Here is a 21,174-nt window from a genome sequence, read left to right as displayed (position 1 = left end):
CCCGGAGCACTTGAATCCAGGACCTTGGATAAAACAAAAGTTGGAGATGTGATGGTAGTTTGAGAAACGTGATAACAACACGATAAGCCACTATATAAAAAGGATTATTATTATTATTATTTTAGGGGCATCTCATTACCGATTTGTGTTATACTGCTACATTGAATTAAATTAGTAATTTTTTTAAAAGAACCTGAGCCAGATTCCTAGCAGTAAACTTATAATGTTCTATGAGCAATGCCAAAATAAGACTCGTCATTTCAATAATGCAACAGAAACATTTAATAATTAACCAGAAGGGAAAAACTATTTTTCTCATTGAAACAGAAAACACCTGCATTTAAAATAGATTATTCATCCAACTTCCAAAAGAAATACAGGACTATAGCGCCATCTGTCGTCTACACTCATAACGTGTTTTCCTTACACAATCAATCTAAGATATTACAGTACTTTATTAAAGTATACGTGTTATTGATTAGCCTTTCTAGAAACAATTTATGTAGTCAAACCTGTTAGTGCAACCAACCGCCTCTATTCAGCGACCACCTGCGATGAAAAACCATCCTGGAACAGTCCCAATTTTAATAATACAATAATAATTTTCCATAACAGATCACCACTGTTCAGTAACCTGTTTAACCCCACCGGTAGCCACTTTTTTTAAAAACCCTCTCAGTGTACGCACACCTGTTCAGCTAAGTGAGTGCACTTACAGCTAATGCGTTACCTATTTCCACCACAGGCCCATGTAGACTCCTGCTAGACTCCTAGCGCATTTACCAACGCAGCCCGGAGCAGCCCATATAATATCCGCAGCTTCCCACCTCACCATTGATAAATGAGCCAAGAATCTAGTGGGAGTTTACATGCAGGTCCATGGAAATTTTTAATACCATTTTCAAGCCTGGTCAATGAACCAACAAACCCTTATTCAAAGGCCACCCTTACAAAAAGGAAACTTTGGACTAGTTCCTAGTGGTTGTTGAAAACAGGTTTGACCTTAGTTACAAATTGTGCAAAATCAAAATGCATATCATCTTGTGTTTACTTATCTTGAGTGAACATATCAACGTGAGGAAGCAATATATAAAATAGTAAGAAGAAAATCAGTTAATTTAAGCATCATCTCTAGACAAAGAAACTACTGCAACAAATGTAGCGTTCTCAAGTGCAGTTTTATTCACACAAGCAATCAAAAGTATTTAAGTTCTCAAAGAAAAACAAGCCGACAACACATCCCTACATTAAGACAACGTAAGACAGAATGGGATCGGGTTCAATCGGAAAACCACACTTGCCAATCTATTGTAAGTACAAAATAATTATGAAAACACAATTTACATTAGAAAAAGGCAAGAAAGAAAAACAGAACATCAATAACCAGGCTTTTACATATAAACATCAGGGTTTTACATTGAACTTACAACATGAGCTACGCCAAACAGTTTTCTAGTCACTTTTTTTTTTACAAAATATTTGCCAGTTTCCAAATCATTTGTCTCGTTGCTAGTAAAAGTTTTTTTTAAGTTTAAAGCAGCTTTTAATGTACATATATCAGCCCCTGAAAAATGTAGCAGCAAAATGAATACCTTAAAGTGTCAAGTATATACTTTAGTCAATGGCTTTTCCCAGAGGTCAAAGACTTGAAAATACACAATGCATTAGAGATCACAAGGTGCATTATTTCAACAGCACTTTTTTTTAAAGTTCTATAATGTGCCCATTTTCTAAATGTTAAGTTTTTTTTTAGAGCTGATATATATGCATTGTTATTTCAAGTTGTAAATTTTATTTATACACAGCGTACGCATTACCAAATTTTATACCCAAGCTTATTGTGTGGAAGGAAATTGTGTGTCTTATTCTTCCTGCACACATCCTGATCATAAACAGTCCAGCAAACTTCACATGAGACCTTAGAACAGTTCATGCAGGTTAAGCTTGCGCCATGTTTATCACAAAATCCACAACGTAATAAGCTGGCGGATTTGGAAATGGGCAAGCGTTCCTGACATTGTGTAGATGTAGGATGTGTACATTTCTCCTTTACAGCAGACCTCAAGGAGAGATCATCATTTTGAACAGAAGGTGTGCGCAATAAGCTACGGTGTCCCATTGATCTTGGATACTCGTGCCTGCAAGAGTAAAGTTTAGACTCTCCGGATTCTTGTTGATAACACAGATTACAAAGAACTTTGTTACATTTTTGGCAAACTGAGGTACCACTGGATATTCCACAGATTTGGCACTTCCCCAATGCAACTGCGCTGGATACATTTTCTTTGGTATGGTATGGGGCCTCATGGTATAAACCTTTCAGATCGTTATTTTTTGTTAATCTCATTCCTAGACTATTTGTTTCTGTCCATCTTGGCAGTAAAGTGCTTCCAGGTTCTTCAGCTGTATAAAGGTCCAGGTCATCATCCAGTGCATGTAAAGTATTGGGATTGGTTTGCACTCGCCAACCCTCATTTGAAGACTGCATGTATTCGTCTGACCCTCCACGAGGAGAGACTGACATAGTGAGAAGAGATAGCGTGGGACGAAAAATCTCTTCAGTCAATTCTTCAACAGAAGGCGTATAAATTAGATCTTTCTTATGACTTAAGGCTGTCAAGTGAGATTTATTTAAGGGCTTCTCCAAATGATTTTCATAAATATCTACAGAAGCTGATGGTTTGTTCATCAATCGCTTCACTAAATTGTTAGACAATCGCTCACTCTCTGACCTCTGGAAATCCAGTCGAGGCACTGATGTGTACAAACTTTCGGGCATCCATCTTCGACTTTTCATTGAGTCAATGCATCCCTTCACACCTTCCGTGCCATTTTTCCGTTCTGCTACAACATTACATTCTATATAACCTTTATCTTTTACTTGTGTAAATATTTCAAGTAAATTCTCACATTCAATTCTAGCCAAGAAGAGCTCAAAAGAAATAAATTTTACACGGTTAGTGTTTACTGTGTCTTTCAGTTCATAGGTTTCCTTTTCTAGACAATATCCCACATGATGAAGAATATTCCAAATGTTATCCTCACACATTGCAGATTGGACATAGTAGACAAAATGACCTGTGAAAGTCTAGAACACAACAAAGAAAAGTTAAATCAATAATATATTTATGCTCCCATACAGCAAGTATTCCTACCCAGTCATAATACACAGCACTTTAAACTGGGAGTGTTCAAAACCAAATAGTCTCTACATTCTACAGTGCATCCTGTGAAGCACTTTGAGACATCCTCTCAATGTGAAAGGTTCTGTACCTAATATAAGAATGATTATTATAATCATTCAATAGTGGGAAAGGAGCACATTATAACATTATTGGAAATCTAGACAAGATCAATTAGCATCAGAAAGAATACATTGCCAGATGTCATAATATTGCAAAGCATGTGTAATGTATGTCAAATAAGCAATCTTAAAACTTTATCCAGTCAATACTAAATAAAACAGTATATACATGTGAGGTGAAATCCTCAGTTTTTTTTCTAACTGGAAAGCTATTTATTAAGTGGTGTAACTCTGTTAACGACAGAGAAAACCCATGTCGTAGTGGTGAATTCTGATGTATAATGGGGAGTGCAGAGCAAGTTTAGTAACTTTACAAATAAGCATGACTAATGTGCTAAAATAGGTCAGTTATTGTTGAAAGCTTCAAAACGTATATGCTTTCTTTTTCAGGAGAATTTGATATACCAACATTTTATTTGGACTGCATCCTGCCAAGGAGTTGGAGTGAGTCCTGCCCTTTTTTGTTTGAGTGATGGACTGCACAACTATGGGCATTATGAGCCCACAGACGCACTAGTGTCATCCATCAGATCCACCTTGTGATGGTGTGCGTCAGTGGCGCCTCACCTGGATTTCTGAGCTTCCCCCAATGACTAAGCAACTAAAGGCAACACAAAGCTTTACAGATCAAACGGTGACATGTTCAGTGATGAATTTGCTGATCTCTGCCAAGTCGGTTATCAGGAATGCTACAATTTGACTTCAGTATCCCTAAGTTAGGGAGGCCAAAAGCAGTCAGGGATCCCATTCTTGATCACTGTTCAATGATTGCCTGTTAAAATGCCCAAGTGTTTACATCAGATAAGGATATAACCATCAGTTGTGCCTATTAAATTAATGTGGGTCAGATAAATTTATACATCACTGTTACAGTACTCAATTTTTCATTTATCTGCCACACTATCCAATGTGATAAAATGACTACTGTACCTTTATTGTTTTAAATTCTTTTTTCCAGGGATATAGAAATAAGTTAATACAGAATGTCTCCAGAGTTCCAAAGGCATTACGAAGCACACTTAAACTTGATGTTTTCTTCATCTTCAATGAGTTCTCCACCACATCATAAAACCTAATCATCTTGAATCTTTCACTGGGTTCCAGGCAATATAAATTAAGCAGGCTTGTAGCTGCTCTCTTAAGACAATCATCATCAACGTCTTTTTCCCCTTCACTCAATTTTGATTCACAAAATTGTACATACTTTTGAAACAAAGAGTCTCGATATTTATTTATATCCATTGAGAAATGTTTGAATAATACAGTTTACCACAGCTTGTCTAAGACCTTCATGCTATGGGACATTTAGTTGGGAAGCTGTTTTGATAATAATAATAATATTGACTGATGATAAGAGTCCAAGCGATGCTTCGAACTGTAAAATGGAAAGAGTTAAAATTAAAACAAGTTACAGTAACAAAAATCACCATTATATCTTAATCCTAAATAAGGAAGAGGAAAAACAATAATATCCTTATGTTTGACATAGCACTTTATCACGTTGTCGAGATATCTCAAAACACTTCACAGGATTTTACTGTAAAATACTGTATAATGACTGTATATTTCTAGGTGAACACAGCAAACAATTTGTGTACAGCAATGTCCCACAACCAGCCATGAACAATTTTATTTGGAGGATTATTTCAAGTGAAATGCAAAAAAAGTTAAGGTTATACTTTATTCGATTTACTGTTTGATTTAAACTTACAAAATAAAAATTCCCTACACATTAGGAAATAAATAGAAAAATATCTTAAGCAATTTCACAGTAATAAAATGATGCTTTTATAAAAGTTGCTAAATTAAGTAAATCCATTAAAAAAACTCAATACAGCAATTTCAGTTAAACTCTACACATACATAGATGCAAGTGTCATTTTCTATCTAATAAAGTCCCATGTTAAAGTCTCACTTAAAAATACAGAATTAAAGCTATTAACCTGCAAAATTATAAAACTTATTGTTGTATAAATACTATTTTTCCTCTATGACATTTGCCTGCACACTACACAGTCACTGTACTTTACAGTAAAAACCTGTGAAGTGCTTTCACACAAGACTACATCAAATTATTATTTATTCTTGCTGAATTACAAATGGATAGCAGAACGATGAATATAATAATAATCCGTGCATTTGATATAACGCTTTTCACGTCTTCTCGACGTCTCAAAGCGCTTCACAGAATATGCTGTAAAGTGAATTGACCGGATATTTGTGGGCGAAACGCGGCAGCCAATTGCGCACAGCAGCGTCCCACAAACAGCCGTGGATTGAAAATGACCGATTTATTATTGTTTTGTTTTTTTTGGCGGGATTATTATTACATTTGTTTGTTTATATCAGGCTCAGGTTATGTAAATCTATAGTCTATAAACTTAAAGAGTAACTTTACGACTTGCTGAAATCTAAACGTATTTGCACACAGCACATACTGTAAAGATCCTTTCTTTGTAAAGAAATACATACAAAAGACCTTGAACGGCGCATAATTAGCCGTCGACTATTGAAGTGTCTTTTTTTAAAAAAGATAATACGCAGCTGCAATACCAAAAAAAAATGCAGAAAAGCAGACAATTTTCCCAATTCCGATGTGCCTCTTGGTGTGTGTGTGTGTGTGGGGGGTCACAAATTAATTCCACGGATAAAATCCAACCTTTGCTGCACATATTATTATTATTATTAGGGGAATTTACCAGAACGTCTGGGGTGGGTGGGGGGTGCACAGTCAGTGTCAGTCAACTAGTTAGTTAGTGAGGGGGGGGGGGTGCTCAGTCAGTGTCAGTCAGCTAGTTAGTGAGTTAGTTAGTGAGGGGGGGGGGGTGCTCAGTCAGTGTCAGTCAGTTAGTTAGTGAGTTAGTTAGTTAGTGAGGGGGGGGGGGTGCTCAGTCAGTGTCAGTCAGTTAGTTAGTGAGTTAAGGCACCCCTCCACCTCCCACCACCTTCATCCTATTTACTTACCCCCCCCCCCCTCACACCCACCCACACACAAAAATCACAGCAAAGGAAGGGGTTGAGGCTTGAACAGAGAGAGAGAGACAGAGAGAGAGAGAGAGAGACAGAGAGAGAGAGAGAGACAGAGATAGAGCCAAAAAAATGGTCCTTAGTCATTATGGGTCTCTCTCTCTCTGTCTCCTCTGTGGTCCCAACTTCGCCGGTCGGTACCGGCCCACACAGCCCCGGATTGCTCTCGGGTTAATGAAGCAGAAGCAGCAGAAGAAAATAACAACAGCAACAACAATAATAATAATAAGGAATAAAATAATAAACACACACACACACTGAGGGGGGAGGAGACTTAAGCAAAAAGCCCCCCCCCCCCACCCACCCCATCCCTCTTTTTTTTCTCCTTCTCCCTCTTGAAAATAAAACCCCCTTCTTAACCCGAACTACAGGGCGCGGCACCTCTCGACATGTCCGCCCGGAGGTCACGGCGATGGCTGTGTTAGGAGGGAGGGCCGCCGCTGCCGTTGCCGCCGCCGCCGCTTCGTGCAGTCCATGTTCTTCCCTCTCTGACGCCCGCCGCCATCTTTGATTTCTCGGCTTCCTTCGGCTCCCGACTTATTGGGTTCTTTTATTTTATTTTTCTTTCAAAAATTTTTATTTTTTTTTCGGGACCGACCCTCGTCGTCATCGTCTAAATAACAATACAATTTTTTTTTTAGATATAAAAAAAATATGATAAGCGGCTCCTGGTTTTTTTTTCCCCCCCGTCCGTTCAAAAAAAGGGGCTTCGAGACGCCGCCGATTTTCGCCCTCTCGCGCCCGCGCTTCTCCCGCGCTGACTGCGTCGCCTGTCACTGAGGTGGGGGGGGGGGGGGCGGGGGGGGAGGAGGTCCCGAGCTAAGCCGAGCAGAGAGCCGAACGGAGGCCGAGCGCGGAGCCCGAGCCAAGCCGAGCAAAGCCGAACGGAGGCCGAGCAAAGCCGAGCGGAGGCCGAGCAAAGCCGAGCGGAGGCCGAGCAAAGCCGAGCGGAGGCTGAGCAAAGCCGAGCGGAGGCCGAGCAAAGCCGAGCAGAACCGAGCAGAGTCACTCACTCACTCTCACTGTCTCACACTCACACACAGTGACTGTCACTCACACTCACCCACACACACAGTGACTGTCATTCACACACACACACACAGTGACTGTCACACACACACACACACACACAGTGACTGTCACACACAGTGACTGTCATTCACACACACACACACACAGTGACTGTCACACACAGTGACTGTCATTCACACTCACACACAGTGACTGTCACACACACACAGTGACTGTCACACACAGTGACTGTCATTCACACTCACACACACACACACACACAGTGACTGTCACACACAGTGACTGTCATTCACACTCACACACACACACACACACAGTGACTGTCACACACAGTGACTGTCACACACAGTGACTGTCACACACAGTGACTGTCACACACACACACACTCACACACACAGTGACCCCCCCACACACCCACTAAAAAATATACACTTATTGCCTCCCCCTAAAGGAAGGGAATTGCTGAGTTATAACTTTCACTGTCTTGTTTGATCTCAGGATCTCCTGTGCCCCCCCCATCCCCCTCCCCCCCCTTCCCCACTCCCCCCCCCCCCTCCCCCCCCCAATCCCCCCCCCCCCCCCCCCCCCCCCCCCCCCCCCCCCCCCCCCCCCCCCCCATCCCCCCTCCCCCCCCCCCCCTCCCCCCCCCATCCCCCCCCCCCCCCCCCCTCTGTGTGTGTCTGCGTCTGACGTTTGCGGAAACAGACGAGAGAGAGAGAGAGTTGTTTTATTATTTATTTATATATCTCTCTCTCTCTCAGCAGAAATGGCGGTGAGTTGGGGAGAGGCGGCGGCGGCGGCGTTCGGCCGCAGAGACGATGTGGACAAAACCGCTCTGACCTGTCCGGTGTGTTTGGAGATCTACGAGAACCCGATGAGGATCGAGTGTTCGCACGTGTAAGTCACTCAGTGAGAGAGAGAGAGAGAGAGAGAGAAAGAGAGAGAGAAAGAGAAAAGAAAGAAGAAGGAAAAAAAACATTTACCATTCGTTGCGCGTCTGGTGACTGTCTGTGTGTGTGTGTGTCGTGTGTGTGTGTGTTTTTTCTCTCTCTCTCTCTCCCCTTCTTTTTTTGTGTGTGTGTGTGTGTGGGGGTGGGGGGGGGGGGTGTGGGGGTCTTTTTTTTCTCTCAGCAACGACAGGATATATATCCCCCCCTCCACCCCCCACTCCTCACCACCGAAGTTTATTTATGATCCCCCCCCCAAAAAAAATCATCAAATTCCTTCCTTCTGTCCATCTTTAATACTGGGGGAGAAGAGGAGGGAGAGGGAGAGGGGGGGAGGGAGGGGGGTGGGCGGGGGGTCACCTGATTTATTAAACAGGTTTTATTCCCCCCCTCCCCACCTCTCCTTTTTTTTTTTGGATCGTTATTATTAATATTAATTCTGTTAATTTTCTTAAAGCCCCTTTTTTTTTGGTACCCAACCCCCTCCCCCCCCCCCCACCCACCCACCCCTCCCTCACTCACTCCCTCCCTCACCCCCTCCCTCCTCCCTCACCCCCTCCTCCCTCACCCCCTCCTCCCCCTCCCTCACCACCAGTAACCTTTCCCACTGCCTAAAATATTATCAGTTTCGATTTCCCTTTGCAATTGGGGGCTCTCCTCCTCTCAGTGTATCTGCTCTCCCCCTCCTCTCACTGTATCTGCTCTCCCCCTCCTCTCACTGTGTCTGCTCTCCCCCTCCTCAGTGTATCTCTGCTCTCCCCCTCCTCTCAATGTATCTGCTCTCCCCCTCCTCAGTGTATCTCTGCTCTCCCCCTCCTCTCACTGTATCTGCTCTCCCCCTCCTCTCAGTGTATCTCTGCTCTCCCCCTCCTCAGTGTATCTCTGCTCTCCCCCTCCTCTCACTGTATCTGCTCTCCCCCTCCTCTCAATGTCTCTGCTCTCCCCCTCCTCTCAGTGTGTCTGCTCTCCCCCTCCTCAGTGTATCTCTGCTCTCCCCCTCCTCTCACTGTATCTGCTCTCCCCCTCCTCTCAATGTCTCTCCTCTCCCCCTCCTCTCAATGTATCTGCTCTCTGCCTCTTCATGTATCTGCTCTCCCCCTCCTCAGTGTATCTCTGCTCTCCCCCTCCTCAGTGTATCTCTGCTCTCCCCCTCCTCTCAATGTATCTGCTCTCCCCCTTCTCTCACTGTATTTGCTCTCCCCCTCCTCTCAATGTATCTGCTCTCCCCCTCCTCTCACTGTGTCTGCTCTCCCCCTCCTCTCAATGTATTCTGCTCTCTGCCTCTTCATGTATCTGCTCTGCTTCAGTTGCCTTCTGTTTTATTATTTTATTATTTTATTTTCTGTGCAATTTTTTGTGTCATCTTGATGGCCACATCAAGCAAAATCGTCAAGCTGAGCTCCCGGCCCTTCTTAGGACCAGCTGATAAAAGTTGCAGCTTTATATGAGGAAACACTCCCGTAGACCGGACGAAGAAAGCAGTTTTGATCTGTACTCTTTAATAGGCCCCCTGTCAATAATTTAATTTACCTTTGTCTGACATACCGTATGACATGACAAAGGCGCCAATTGTGACTCCAAAGAATGGACTTTTTTTTTTTAAAAAAATGCAGCGACGTTTCAGGAAACGTTATGCAAAGAAGATGTGGCAAGGTATGCATATCGAAACGAGCAACTGTTAAAATGTGCGCAAAATAAAGATATCCTTTTCCCTTCTGCACCTGTGAATGCAAAATAATTTGGGTGCGATAATTCGTCATTAGCTTCCAGGCAATGCAAAGCTGTCATCCACGAAGCTAATCGAATGGATTGCATTTTGAGAGCGTTTGACGATAGGTAGAAATATTATTTCTAACGTTTTGCAGGTGCAGCCACATTTAGAAAAGCTGTGTTGAATTTGTGGTATTTTTTTAATGGAATCCCTAATAAGGATCGTCAATGATCCACAGGAATTTCTCTCTGGATAACAATCCCATTGCCACCTAGATCTTGCAAATCAGGCTTATAAGAAAAAATGTGCTCATTAAAAAAAAAATGAAGGGGGTTAGCGAAGTAGATGTGTGTGTGTATGTGTGTGTTTATATGCCTTCCTTTTTTCTAATGGGAGTACACTCCGTTTGGTATTTCCTCTAATTAACTATGTGTGAGATAGTAAACCCAATCATGTTAGCTTTTATTTATTTTATTTATTCTACTGTGCTTTCTTTGGTAAGATGTTGATTATAAATGAAATGAATCAACTATTCAGATGTTGGCTTTACAAATTAAATCCACTCAACCATGTTGTTTTGGGGATATCTATTGATCCACAGGAGAGTTGCCAAATGACAACTATTTTAATGTTTCTAATCGAAAAATATAAACAAGATTAGGTTTTTAACATCCCAATGGATTAGATCAAAAGTATATATTGTATATGACACATTTTGTAAATAGAAATATAGTAATGAAAAATTTCAATAGCATATAATATGGGTGTTATATTTAGGAGTCCTGTAACTCAGTGGTTAGAGCACTCGCCTCGCTAGCGAGAGACCTGGGTTCAGTTCCTGGCAGGGCTAAACCTTGGGCATGTTTTCTTACTCCACACGGCTGATATAATCCCTCAAGAAAAAAACCAATAATAAAATTGGTCATTTCAATTCATGACTGTTTGTGGGACACTGCTGTGTGCAATTGGCTGCCTCGTTTTGCCCACAAATGTACAGTCAACTCACTTTACAGTATATTCTGTGAAGCGCTTTGAGACGCCTAGAAGACATGAAAAATGCAAGGATTATTATTATGGAGTCCTGTAGCTCAGTGGTTAGAGCACTCGCTTTGCAAGCGAGAGACCTGAATTCAATTCCCGGCAGAGGGCGAAACCTTGGGCAAGTTTCCTTACTCCACACACCTAATAATAATCCCTCCAAAACCAAAAACAATAATAAATTGGTCATTTTCAATCTATGACTGTTTGTGGGACATTGCTGTGCGCAATTGGCTGCCGCGTTCGCCCACAAATATACAGTCAATTCACTTTACAGTGTGTTCTGTGAAGCGCTATGGGACGTCCTCCCGACGTGAAAAGCGCTATATCAAATGCAAGGATTATTATTATTATTATTATATATTTGCTACCAGTAGACAGACTTATGACATGTTGCTTAGAGATGCAGTGAGTGAATTTCTTTTGTAAAGCCAAACTATGTGGTAATAGACTTGTGTGACCTGGTTTATAATGGGAGTTTCAATAATAGAACAGGCCAGTGGGGAGAATGCAAAACTGCAAAGATTTGTGAATGGGTGCTTAATAAATATTTCAAAGAATTGTATTATTCATTTGGGCTTAGACTTTTAAAGCGCAAGAGGTTGCTAGAATTCTTATGCAGGAAAACCCTTCAACAGAGCATTCTCACCCTATATCTCAGGGTATTGTGGATCCCACTAACATGACATGAGGTACATCTGCCACTGCTATCGCTTCCTGCGCACTACATATATTGCGTATGCAGCACACAGAAATGATGGCTGTTTTAAGGAACTTTGTTGTTCCACTTTTTATGGGGTAGCCCAGCTATTTAGCGACAGTTTCAAAATGGCTCTCCTTTACAATGCCAGATATTGGATCAGTACTTTCTTTTGAAAATAATTATTTTATTTTGCCCCAAAAAAACATTCAGGCATAATGATATGTGCACATCAAATATTTGAATTTGTTTGGTGTCTTATCGGACGATATCAGAAAGTGATAGGAACGCATTCAGGATGACGGGAGTTGGGATTTCTACGGTAACAGGGTACTTTTCCTTTACGTGAAAGTGAAACATGTGAAAGTGGGCTGGGTTAAAGTCCTGCAGACGCTGGGTACAGTATATCACAACCAGAACCGAAATGCACCTCTTGCGATGACCATTTCTTTCATTGTAACTTGTTAATTGTGACAGCAGTTCTATTTCGGGCGCTCAGGGTGGGTGGACGTTGTGAGATTGGAGGCTGGAATTCATTACGTAATGGAGATCTACAAAACCAGTGGTAGCCGCAATGCGAGTTCACAATGCAAGAGGCAACTAAAAACGTTTTTTTTTTGCTCACTTTCTGGCAACGCTGTTACCATAATAAGGTAGATTGTCGTCACACACCCACACAGTCAAGCACACTCCCATATAGGTCACACAAGGTAGCAATCAAAAACAAGAATTTCTGGGATGGGGCACCTTACTCTCAGTCTGGCTATGTGTATCTCATCTAGCAGTGTTAGGTGCCAGAAATGGAAAAGTTCTCCGTTAATAAACGTAAAATATTCTTATGCATTGCATGTATTCGAGTCCCCTTTATGTGGCTTCATGATCTGCTATAGCGAACAGTGGAAGTTTGTTCATGATGTCATGTAAGTGGGGATTTCCAAACAAACTGCCAGCTTCCTGTAACCAGACATAAAACAGCCTGACGTGGGGATGAATGAGAACCTTTAAATCTTTGACGCTAAGCCATCTACCACTATTCAGTTCTATTTTTAAACTTACCCATCCTTTGAAAGTCTTGTATCTTTGACCTATTTTACCGCAGCAACTAAATTGCGAGACTTAAAACATCGGTTAAACTAGAAAAATATCATCTCGGGTACAGTTTTTACTTTGATCTTGCCGTCACCTCTTTGGGTTCAATCTCCTCTTAAGATTTTATTTTTGAATTTAGATTTTGCGGAGAATGCCTGTTGGCCTTACAGAAGCCGAAAAAGCCAATTTGTGCCGTGTGCCGATCTCCTCTCAGAGGTGGAGCTCGAGCTGTTGAAATTGAGAAGAAATTGGAAATGACTTCTTCGAATTGTGGTGGCTGCGGAACTCAGGTCAGTGATATATAATAATCCTTGCACTTGACACCCCTTATCACGTCTCCGAGACGCCTCAAAGCGCTTCACAGAACATACTATAAAGTGAATCGACTGTATATTTTGTGGGAGAAACACGGTGATAGTGTTGGGATAGGGGAGAGAGAAAAATTGAGTGTTTGATTCGTCTCTTGTTCACCTCTCAATTTTTTTTCCAGCCTTTTGAACTTATCTTATACTGGAAAAGTCTTAACTTTGGAACTGACCACTTTAGGAATTGGAAACAGACTAAATTCTCAGGGTTAAGTTTTTATATTCCCGTGAGACACTGTAACCTCCTCCCAGTGATCAGCAGTCTTCGTGTCCTGTGTGACTATAAATGGTGATGGAGTGTATCTGGTACAGACAGTGAACAAAGCCATGAAGCAGAATTGCTTAAAACCTTTGTATCCTTTTGAAAAGGCAATTGGCATCCGGAAAAAGTAGTTTCAGATGGTGGTCTCTTGTCTTTCTTTTAAACTTTGGGGCCAGCCAGATGGCCATCGACTACCTTTCTTGGTAACTGTACATTCTATGCTTTTGTTGGTGTTCGTAGAGCCAATAGAGGCCAAAACATATCCCATGTCAAGTGGGGTGAAAAATAAATTAGAATCTGAGCAAAAGGTTTGTTTGTGGGACACTGCTGTGAGCAAATGGCTGCCGCGTTTCACCCCCACACACAAAATATACAATCAATCACTTACAATATATTCTGTGTATATTCATTGAGACGTCTCGGAGATGTGATAATAATCCTAATAATAATAATAATCCTTGCATTTGATATAGCGCTTTTCACGTCGGGAGGAAGTCCCAAAGCGCTTCACAGAACACACCGTAAAGTGAATTGACTGTATGTTTGTGGGCGAACGCGGCAGCCAATTGCGCACAGCAATGTCCCACAAACAGTCGTAGATTGAAAATGACCAAATTATTATTGTTTCTGGTTTTGGAGGGATTATTATTAGGCTCTGTGTGGAGTAAGGAAACTTGCCCAAGGTTTCGCCCTCTGCCTGGAATTGAACTCAGGTCTCTCACTTGCAAAGCGAGTGCTCTAACCACTGAGCTACAGGACTCCAGTAAGGCGTTGTATCAAATGCAAGGATTACTATTCATAACAACCACTTTTGGTATAAATGTATTCGTTCTCAGTGTAACTTTAACTGTAAACTGTAACTTCAATTACTTAATTTCTCTTTATTATGTAGGTTATTATGAAAAAGTTGCGGAGCCATAATGCAACATGTACTAAGTACAAAGATTTCATTACTCAAAGTGTGAAAGCATCTATGAAGGATCAGCATCCAAGCCTCAGGTGACTGTATATTACAACATTCAGGGACAACTATTAAATTGTGCCTTTGTAATGTTTTTGGAAGTGACTGGCACCAGGTATGCCACTAAAATGCAGCTCACGTGCTAGTTTTATAGTTTGATTCAGATTATAAAATAATTCCTTGAGTCAAACTGAATATCTCTTCTAGAACATGAGTGGAGATAGCAACAACAACAACAAATTATATTTGTATAGTGCCTATCGCATTGGGAGGATGTGACATCAACAACAACTTGCACTTATATAGTGCCCTCCACACAGGGTATCGTCTCAGAGCGCTTAGCAGCGGCGGATCCTGATTCTGAGCTGGGGAGGGAGATGGCCGTAAGTACAGTCGAAGAGGAAAGTTTTCAGGCAGGACTTGAAAGAGGGGAGAAAGGGAGCAAGGCGGAGGGATTGAGGGAGAATGCTCCAGAGTTTCGGGGCGAAGTGGCTGAAATCGCGACCTCCGATGATGGGGTGGAGGGTGCGAGGGATGAGCAGGAGGCCGGTGCCAGTCGAGCGGAGGTGCCGGGTGGTGGATTGAGGAGTGAGGAGGTCGGAGAGGTAGGGAGGGGGCAGAGAGTGAAGGGATTTGAACACGAGTGTGAGGATCTTGAAGTCGATCCATTCGGTGATGGGGAACCAGCGGAGCCTGGGACAGAGCTGGTGAGATGTGGGTACGGAGTTTGGTCCGGGTCAGTATGCGGACGGCAGAGTTCAGAATGAGCTGATCTTTTGAATAGTGGAACTGAGGAGATCGGCGAGGAGTGCGTTTGAGTAATCCAGGCAGGAGGTGATAAACACATACACGAGGGTTTCGGCTGCACTTTCTCTTCAACCGTGCCTTCAGCTCCCCTCTCGACTCTCTACCCCCTCCTCGCTCCCTCCCTTCCCTCCCCTCATCCTGACCATTTCCCCCCTGTTCGGGTCCCGACCCAACTGTCCAGCGCCTTGAGACGTCCTCCCGACGTGAAAGGCGCTCTATAAATGAAATCTTGTTGTTGTTGCATTTGGGGTAAGGTACAGTCAGAGGCAGGAAATGTGGCGGTCACCCATCTTATGCCAATTAAAGAACAGTTATGAACACAAAATTGGCAAAACTCAAATTGTCTTAAAAGCTTTAGCCACGGAGGTGATATTTTGGTGTTTAGTTCATGACTGTAACCCTATTTTTCTCACAGATTGAAAAGCTGAATCGTTTAATCTTAACACTTCCAACCCCCTTCTGGGATAATTTCAAAATTTGACTTATCGGTACCTCCATAACGCACCTTTTTTATTTCTATTTTGTTGTCTTCGCTCACACCGCTCACTTCAAGTATAGTACCAAAAATTTGATTGCCTTCGTGAAGTATTCTTGGGTGAAAGTAAAAGAAATGCAGTATTTAAGGATCCTTCAACTTCCTCCCTCTTCCCAATAGATACGTCTCTCCATATGACCGTATATTAAATATTTACTTATAGGCATCCTACTACTCCATGGTTACTGGTACAACTGTTAACTGTTTAATGTTTTTTGTGTATTTTTCAGCAATGTACCTAATCGCTTTACCTTCACCTGTCCATTCTGCAATGCCAAGAACTTGGACCAAGACGGATTGGTAGAACACTGCATTACAAAACACACAGGCGAACTTGGAAAAATGGTAATATGTCTTTTAAGAATAAAGCTATGGCTTATTGGAAAGGTTGCACTTGTCACCCTAGCTCAATTAGTAAAATTCTTCCCCCGGGTCAGAAATGTGTGGGTTAAAAACCCACATCAGTACTATGATCCCATAGACCACACTGACACCTCAATGCAGTGCTGAACGAACACTCATCTTTTGGATGAGGCGTTAATCAAAGATGCTGTCTACCTATTCTGGTGGACGTTAAAAGATCTCGAACCACTTTTCTAAAAGAGATCGGAGTCTCTCCGGGTATTCCTGGTCATTAATCCTACAGATCGATCATTCACTCCGTGACTGCTTGTGGGACGTTGCTGTTCACAAATTGGCTGCTGCATTTACCTATAAATAAGGAGAGAAATTCCAGGGTGGATCTAGACTTACTCTTATTTAATGGTAGCATTTTAATGCCCAGGGCAAATTGTTCAGTCAACTTTGAAGTCGGTTTACTGTAGTTCTTACATTTGAACTTGCAGGAAACCAGCTTCAAAATTCAGGCTGTATTTAAGAATTTACCAAATGCTGGACACTCCAAAATGTGATATAAATAGAGTAAATCTAGTCACAGGTGGAATTTCTCCCCAATACGCCTTACGGAAACTTTGTCAAGCCCTTTTGAAACATTCTCAACTTCACACGTGCAATAACGAATGCAATGATTATTTTTATTAAAGGTTGTTTTAGATCTATCTGGTATGGACAGGCATATAATATTACCAATTTCAACTAATGTTGCGTAACTACTTTGCAGTTAATCCATATTTATGCAGTTGCATGAATAACTAAATTTGTATATAGGTATCTACATATACACTTTGCCTACATGAAATGAATGTGTTGTTAAACTATGCACAAGTTTATCATTGTCCAATTATATTAGTTTCCAGCCTGTTATTGTTTAGATCAGTCAGCAAGATTTCAATTGTTGTGTACGATGTATTCCGGAGACAATAATTGATTGAATTAAACCATAAGATTGCCTAATATATGTATCATGAAAGAATAAACAATGGGAGCTCATTAAACCATGCAAGCAAATCAATGTGACTCCATTTATATCCAAGTATGGACATTCTTATTCTTTTGGAACAGCAGTATTAGACAAAATAAAATTTGACAAGCCTTATGCTCATTAAGATGGAAGTCATGAGATCTGGAGGATAAAATGGAGCAGATCTTTTTACTCAATGCCCAAACCAGGTTAATTTTAGCATAAGCTAAATTTCTCCACTGCACCTTTAAAGCCTAATCTCAATAGAATATTTTATACCGTGGTATTTCTATTTTTCTGACCAGCTATCCACGAGGTCTTTGACTAAGACGACAAATTTGGTTCAGTTATGTTCATCTCATTGGCTTAAGCCACATTTGATCAGGTCCTTGAGGTGTAAGAATTGTTCAGTCAGTTATTCCACAAAATTGAACCCGACACTGCTTCCTTTGTTCCATTAATTACCTTGGCTGTGGAATTCAATTTGTCACTTGGTCATGTCAATTACAATTTAGATTGCCTATTGGTTTAGACTGCCTATACTTCGATAACTTGCAGCCCTAAAAAAATTGTAAAATTTTTATGTTCATAAAAGATCTTTTGTTAGAAACCTCGGATGCACATTTTTGCTGTTATACAGCATAGTAAATATGGGTAGTAGATCATTTACTGTGTTTTTTGCTTGTTTGTTTGACTGATTTCATATATGGTTGGTTTACATTTCATTTGGAGCTGCAGAAGGTAGCAGTTAGGAACACTTATATTTAAAGTAGCCATTGAACTTCAAGTGAATTTTGAGTGAATATTCCGAACTGCATTCTTGAATTCGGGTCAAACACATGTTCATGGCTCCTTCGTGATCTTCAGAACACAAAGTGTTTTGGGAATAAATTATACATCATTTCTTTCTCCTCAGGTATGTCCAATTTGTTCCTCCATGCCCTGGGGAGACCCCAACTACAAAAGTGCGGATTTGATACAACATTTGAAAATCCGTCATAAATTTTCATACGATACTTTTGTGGTATGTACTACTAATTTGGGCAAGTTGCGTGCAAAGGAGTTTGTTTTTTGCATTAAATATGAAAGTGAAGTTGGAAGAGCATCACAGTTAACCAGATTTGGGCTTGGAGCAACCAAGCTTGAGAGAGGGGCTCTTTCTTGGAATAATTATGATGCTCATATTTTAATGTTGGCATCACACAAGTGCATGTTTAAATATGCTTCAATAGAAAATAGTATGTGTGGTTATAAATATTGCAACTTTTTATCTTCTTTCTGCGGTTCCTCATTCTTGGCTCTGCCTACGTGTGCCAAATACTTTCCAGAATTGACGTCTCAGGGTATGTCTCTCCTGCAAGAGAGTGTGCACATCATTCCAGACAAAGGCAAACCTCCTTCCGTAGGTGGCACGGATATGTGGGACTCTTGTCTAGTTTGGATACTCTTAAGCACGGGAGTTGGGTTTCTGCATGCGTTAACACACCTGTCTGACCAAAATAAAATATCTGTAGCTTAGTGAACATTTCAGTGGGAAACAGTACTTTAAGTGAGAGATCTGGGTTCGATTCCCAGTCGGGCAAAATGTTGGGCAAGTTTCCTTGCTCCACACGTCTCTGTTAACCTAGCAGTAAGTAGGAACCCGGTTGTTAGTCGATTGGCAGATTGCTTTTCTGGGGATAATAATCCTTAAATTGGTTGCTCAATCCACAACTGTTTGTGGGACACTGCTGTGCGCAATTGGCTGCCGCGTTTCGCCCACAAATATTCAGTCAATTCACTTTACAGTATAATCTGTAAAGCGCTTTGAAACGTCCACAAGACATGAAAAGCCCTATATCAAAAGCAAGGGTTATTATTATTATTAAAACAAAGAAATCAAGAGCTCTAGCTTTTTGTCTAGAGATGCATTACAATGTGAACAATGTTACTACACAATGTACCACAAATCTTTTCCTCCGATACAAATTTATTGTCAATTTTGAAATCCTTAACCACCGTTGTATTTATGGGTCTCGGCTATTCTGTTGTCAAGTCACTTTGCCTTAAGGATTCTTTCATTGATAAAATCTGCATTTTTTTTTACAGGATTATAATGTGAATGAGGATGAAATGTTGCAAGAAGCCATTGAACTTTCTCTGAAGGACAGAAGTATACGATTCTAAACCAAGAACCATCTTATCTGACAGACAGACATCCTGTTGATCTCCATTCTGAGGTTATCATGACCTTAACGGCTTTGTGCATAAATCTATACTGCAGAGTTTTGATTCCTTTAGAAACAATACTTGTGATGATGGTGACAGATAGAGAGGGAAAGAAAAGAGTAATTTTGTTACTTTACGTCTACCGTCATCATGAACTTCTCTGACGCTATTGGGTTATATAAGGCATAATAAAAATGCTATTGAATTTACAGTTTGTCCAATAGGGTGTATTTAGAATAAAGTTTATTATAGCACTTTAATCATAATGTTTAGAAACAGGTAATAATAAGTGCATTTGATATGGTAAGTTTGCTTTTTGATTTAAAATGCAATTACACTGCCGTGGTTTGAGTATTCTGATATGAACTATTTAAAGTTTTATCAAAAAAATTAAAGTTGGATTTTTTTTGTTACATTACTGCATAATATCCATGTGCATTTTCTTTGGTTTTATGGCCCATAAAATGTCAGTGTTTGTGAATATTTTATTGTAGAATGTCTTTTCAAAAAGCAATTTAGCATTACATCTGATGGAGGAAGATGATACAATATGTAACTATATTAATTTTAATGTTACAAATTTATGTGTAGTCTGTGTTGTATAAATCTCTTGTGGCTTATCCAGTGTTTTGTTTAGATTCTGACCAACTAGCCAGTGTGCCTACAGAATCCATCTGGAGTTTCCCAGGACAAGAGAATACTGTGATATAACATCTAGCAATCAATTCACATGATATTCCAAATAAAATAAAACACAAAGCATTTAATTGATTTTTTTTTATACTACACCATGTGTGATCAGAGAGTTGCAATGCAGTATTGGGTTTAGAGATTAATATAAAGCTGCTCTTATGTTGTGTTTTACATTGTTTGCGATGCTCTACATCTCACAATATGTCAGAACAAAGTTCTTACCGCCTAATATGTCAAAATAACACAGTAAAATCAGGCTACAGTGTATGTATAGTTTAATCCGGGGAACTGGGTCGAAATATCTGCCAAGATCTAAACTGGTGCAACAAGCTCAATGGGCTGAAAGACCCCTTTCTCTTCCATGTTCCTATGTTGCTCCAAAAATAACAATCAAGTGTTCAAGTGTAATCTAATTGATAACTTTTTACTTTGTTAAAAAGAACCCACACCGAGATGTCTTGTCCTCAACAGAACAGAGTTTCTATTATGGGTTAAAATAGTTAAAATTGAAACAGTTTATTTTTTCAGTCTGCCTGAATTTTGCTGCTTGAGTGTATTTATTGTACAACCAGGTTACTAAAGTGATTATTTATAAAGCAGCTCATTTTGAAATATGAAACCACTATTAATTCATCATGAATACTGACAGACTAGAGCACATACTCTCATGTTCAATTAGGTTGTTTTTAGACATTTATTGTAACCTCAGCCCAATACTGTGTATTTTTATGTCTCTTGCAGATGGAAATATTGTAATTATCCTAAAAATCAATTAAATAAAGTCAAATGAATAGCAATAGAACAACTCTTAAGTAGTGCCTACATTTCCTGTTCAAGACACATTAAAACAAAGCACACGTGAATTTACATTTACTAATGTCTAAATATAGGGGCATTTGAGTGGACATTTATTTAAATATATGCAATACTATCTTTGGAGTATGATGCTATTGGTGTCAGCATTGAAACATTGTAAGAGTGACTTTTATGTCAAAACTGACATTAATTTCACCCACAATATACACAGTCAATTCACTTTACCATATATTCTGCGAAGTGCTTTGAGACATCTCAAAAAGACGTGATAAGGTGCTGTATCAAAGGCAAGGATTATTAATTGCAATCTTATCCGAA

At 40.5% G+C, this 21,174-nt stretch overlaps 2 protein-coding genes across 3 annotated transcripts; one reads left to right on the top strand and one right to left on the bottom strand.

The window, feature by feature from the left end:
• Positions 1 to 267: 267 nt before the first annotated feature.
• Positions 268 to 7,885, bottom strand: LOC103190884 (spermatogenesis-associated protein 2). Of its 2 annotated transcripts, XM_042341888.1 has the most exons (4): positions 7,797 to 7,885; positions 6,713 to 6,944; positions 4,235 to 4,679; positions 268 to 3,088 (listed from the first exon to the last, which is right to left on the bottom strand). In XM_042341888.1, exons 3-4 carry the CDS (start codon positions 4,544 to 4,546, stop codon positions 1,814 to 1,816), a joined length of 1,587 nt encoding a protein of 528 aa, XP_042197822.1. In that variant the 5' UTR covers positions 4,547 to 4,679; positions 6,713 to 6,944; positions 7,797 to 7,885; the 3' UTR covers positions 268 to 1,813. The 2 variants fall into 2 exon arrangements, with proteins under 2 accessions (XP_042197822.1, XP_042197821.1); XM_042341887.1 differs by lacking the exon at positions 7,797 to 7,885 and having other exon boundaries at positions 6,713 to 7,104.
• A 215-nt stretch (positions 7,886 to 8,100) lies between these two features.
• rnf114 (ring finger protein 114) lies at positions 8,101 to 20,837 on the top strand. Its single transcript, XM_007911807.2, has 6 exons — positions 8,101 to 8,261; positions 12,989 to 13,139; positions 14,369 to 14,475; positions 16,010 to 16,124; positions 18,056 to 18,163; positions 19,228 to 20,837. Exons 1-6 carry the CDS (start codon positions 8,131 to 8,133, stop codon positions 19,303 to 19,305), a joined length of 690 nt encoding a protein of 229 aa, XP_007909998.1. The 5' UTR covers positions 8,101 to 8,130; the 3' UTR covers positions 19,306 to 20,837.
• Positions 20,838 to 21,174: the final 337 nt, after the last annotated feature.

The sequence above is a fragment of the Callorhinchus milii genome, unplaced genomic scaffold (genome assembly GCF_018977255.1).
Source record: "Callorhinchus milii isolate IMCB2004 unplaced genomic scaffold, IMCB_Cmil_1.0 Scaffold18, whole genome shotgun sequence".
In the NCBI taxonomy this organism is placed as follows: Eukaryota; Metazoa; Chordata; class Chondrichthyes; order Chimaeriformes; family Callorhinchidae; genus Callorhinchus; species Callorhinchus milii.
The sequence above is the reverse complement of the archived record's forward strand: the minus strand, read 5'-3'. Positions and strand labels throughout refer to the sequence as shown.

Excerpts from the sequence above, each read along its gene's own strand:
- LOC103190884 (XM_042341888.1), bottom strand. The coding sequence starts at position 4,546 with ATGGATATAAATAAATATCGAGACTCTTTGTTTCAAAAGTATGTACAA. Across the intron at positions 3,089-4,234 it reads AAGAATTTAAAACAATAAAG|ACTTTCACAGGTCATTTTGT; the intron begins GTACAGTAGTCA and ends GTTGTGTTCTAG.
- rnf114 (XM_007911807.2), top strand. The coding sequence starts at position 8,131 with ATGGCGGTGAGTTGGGGAGAGGCGGCGGCGGCGGCGTTCGGCCGCAGA. Across the intron at positions 13,140-14,368 it reads GTGGTGGCTGCGGAACTCAG|GTTATTATGAAAAAGTTGCG; the intron begins GTCAGTGATATA and ends TTTATTATGTAG. Across the intron at positions 18,164-19,227 it reads TTTCATACGATACTTTTGTG|GATTATAATGTGAATGAGGA; the intron begins GTATGTACTACT and ends TTTTTTTTACAG.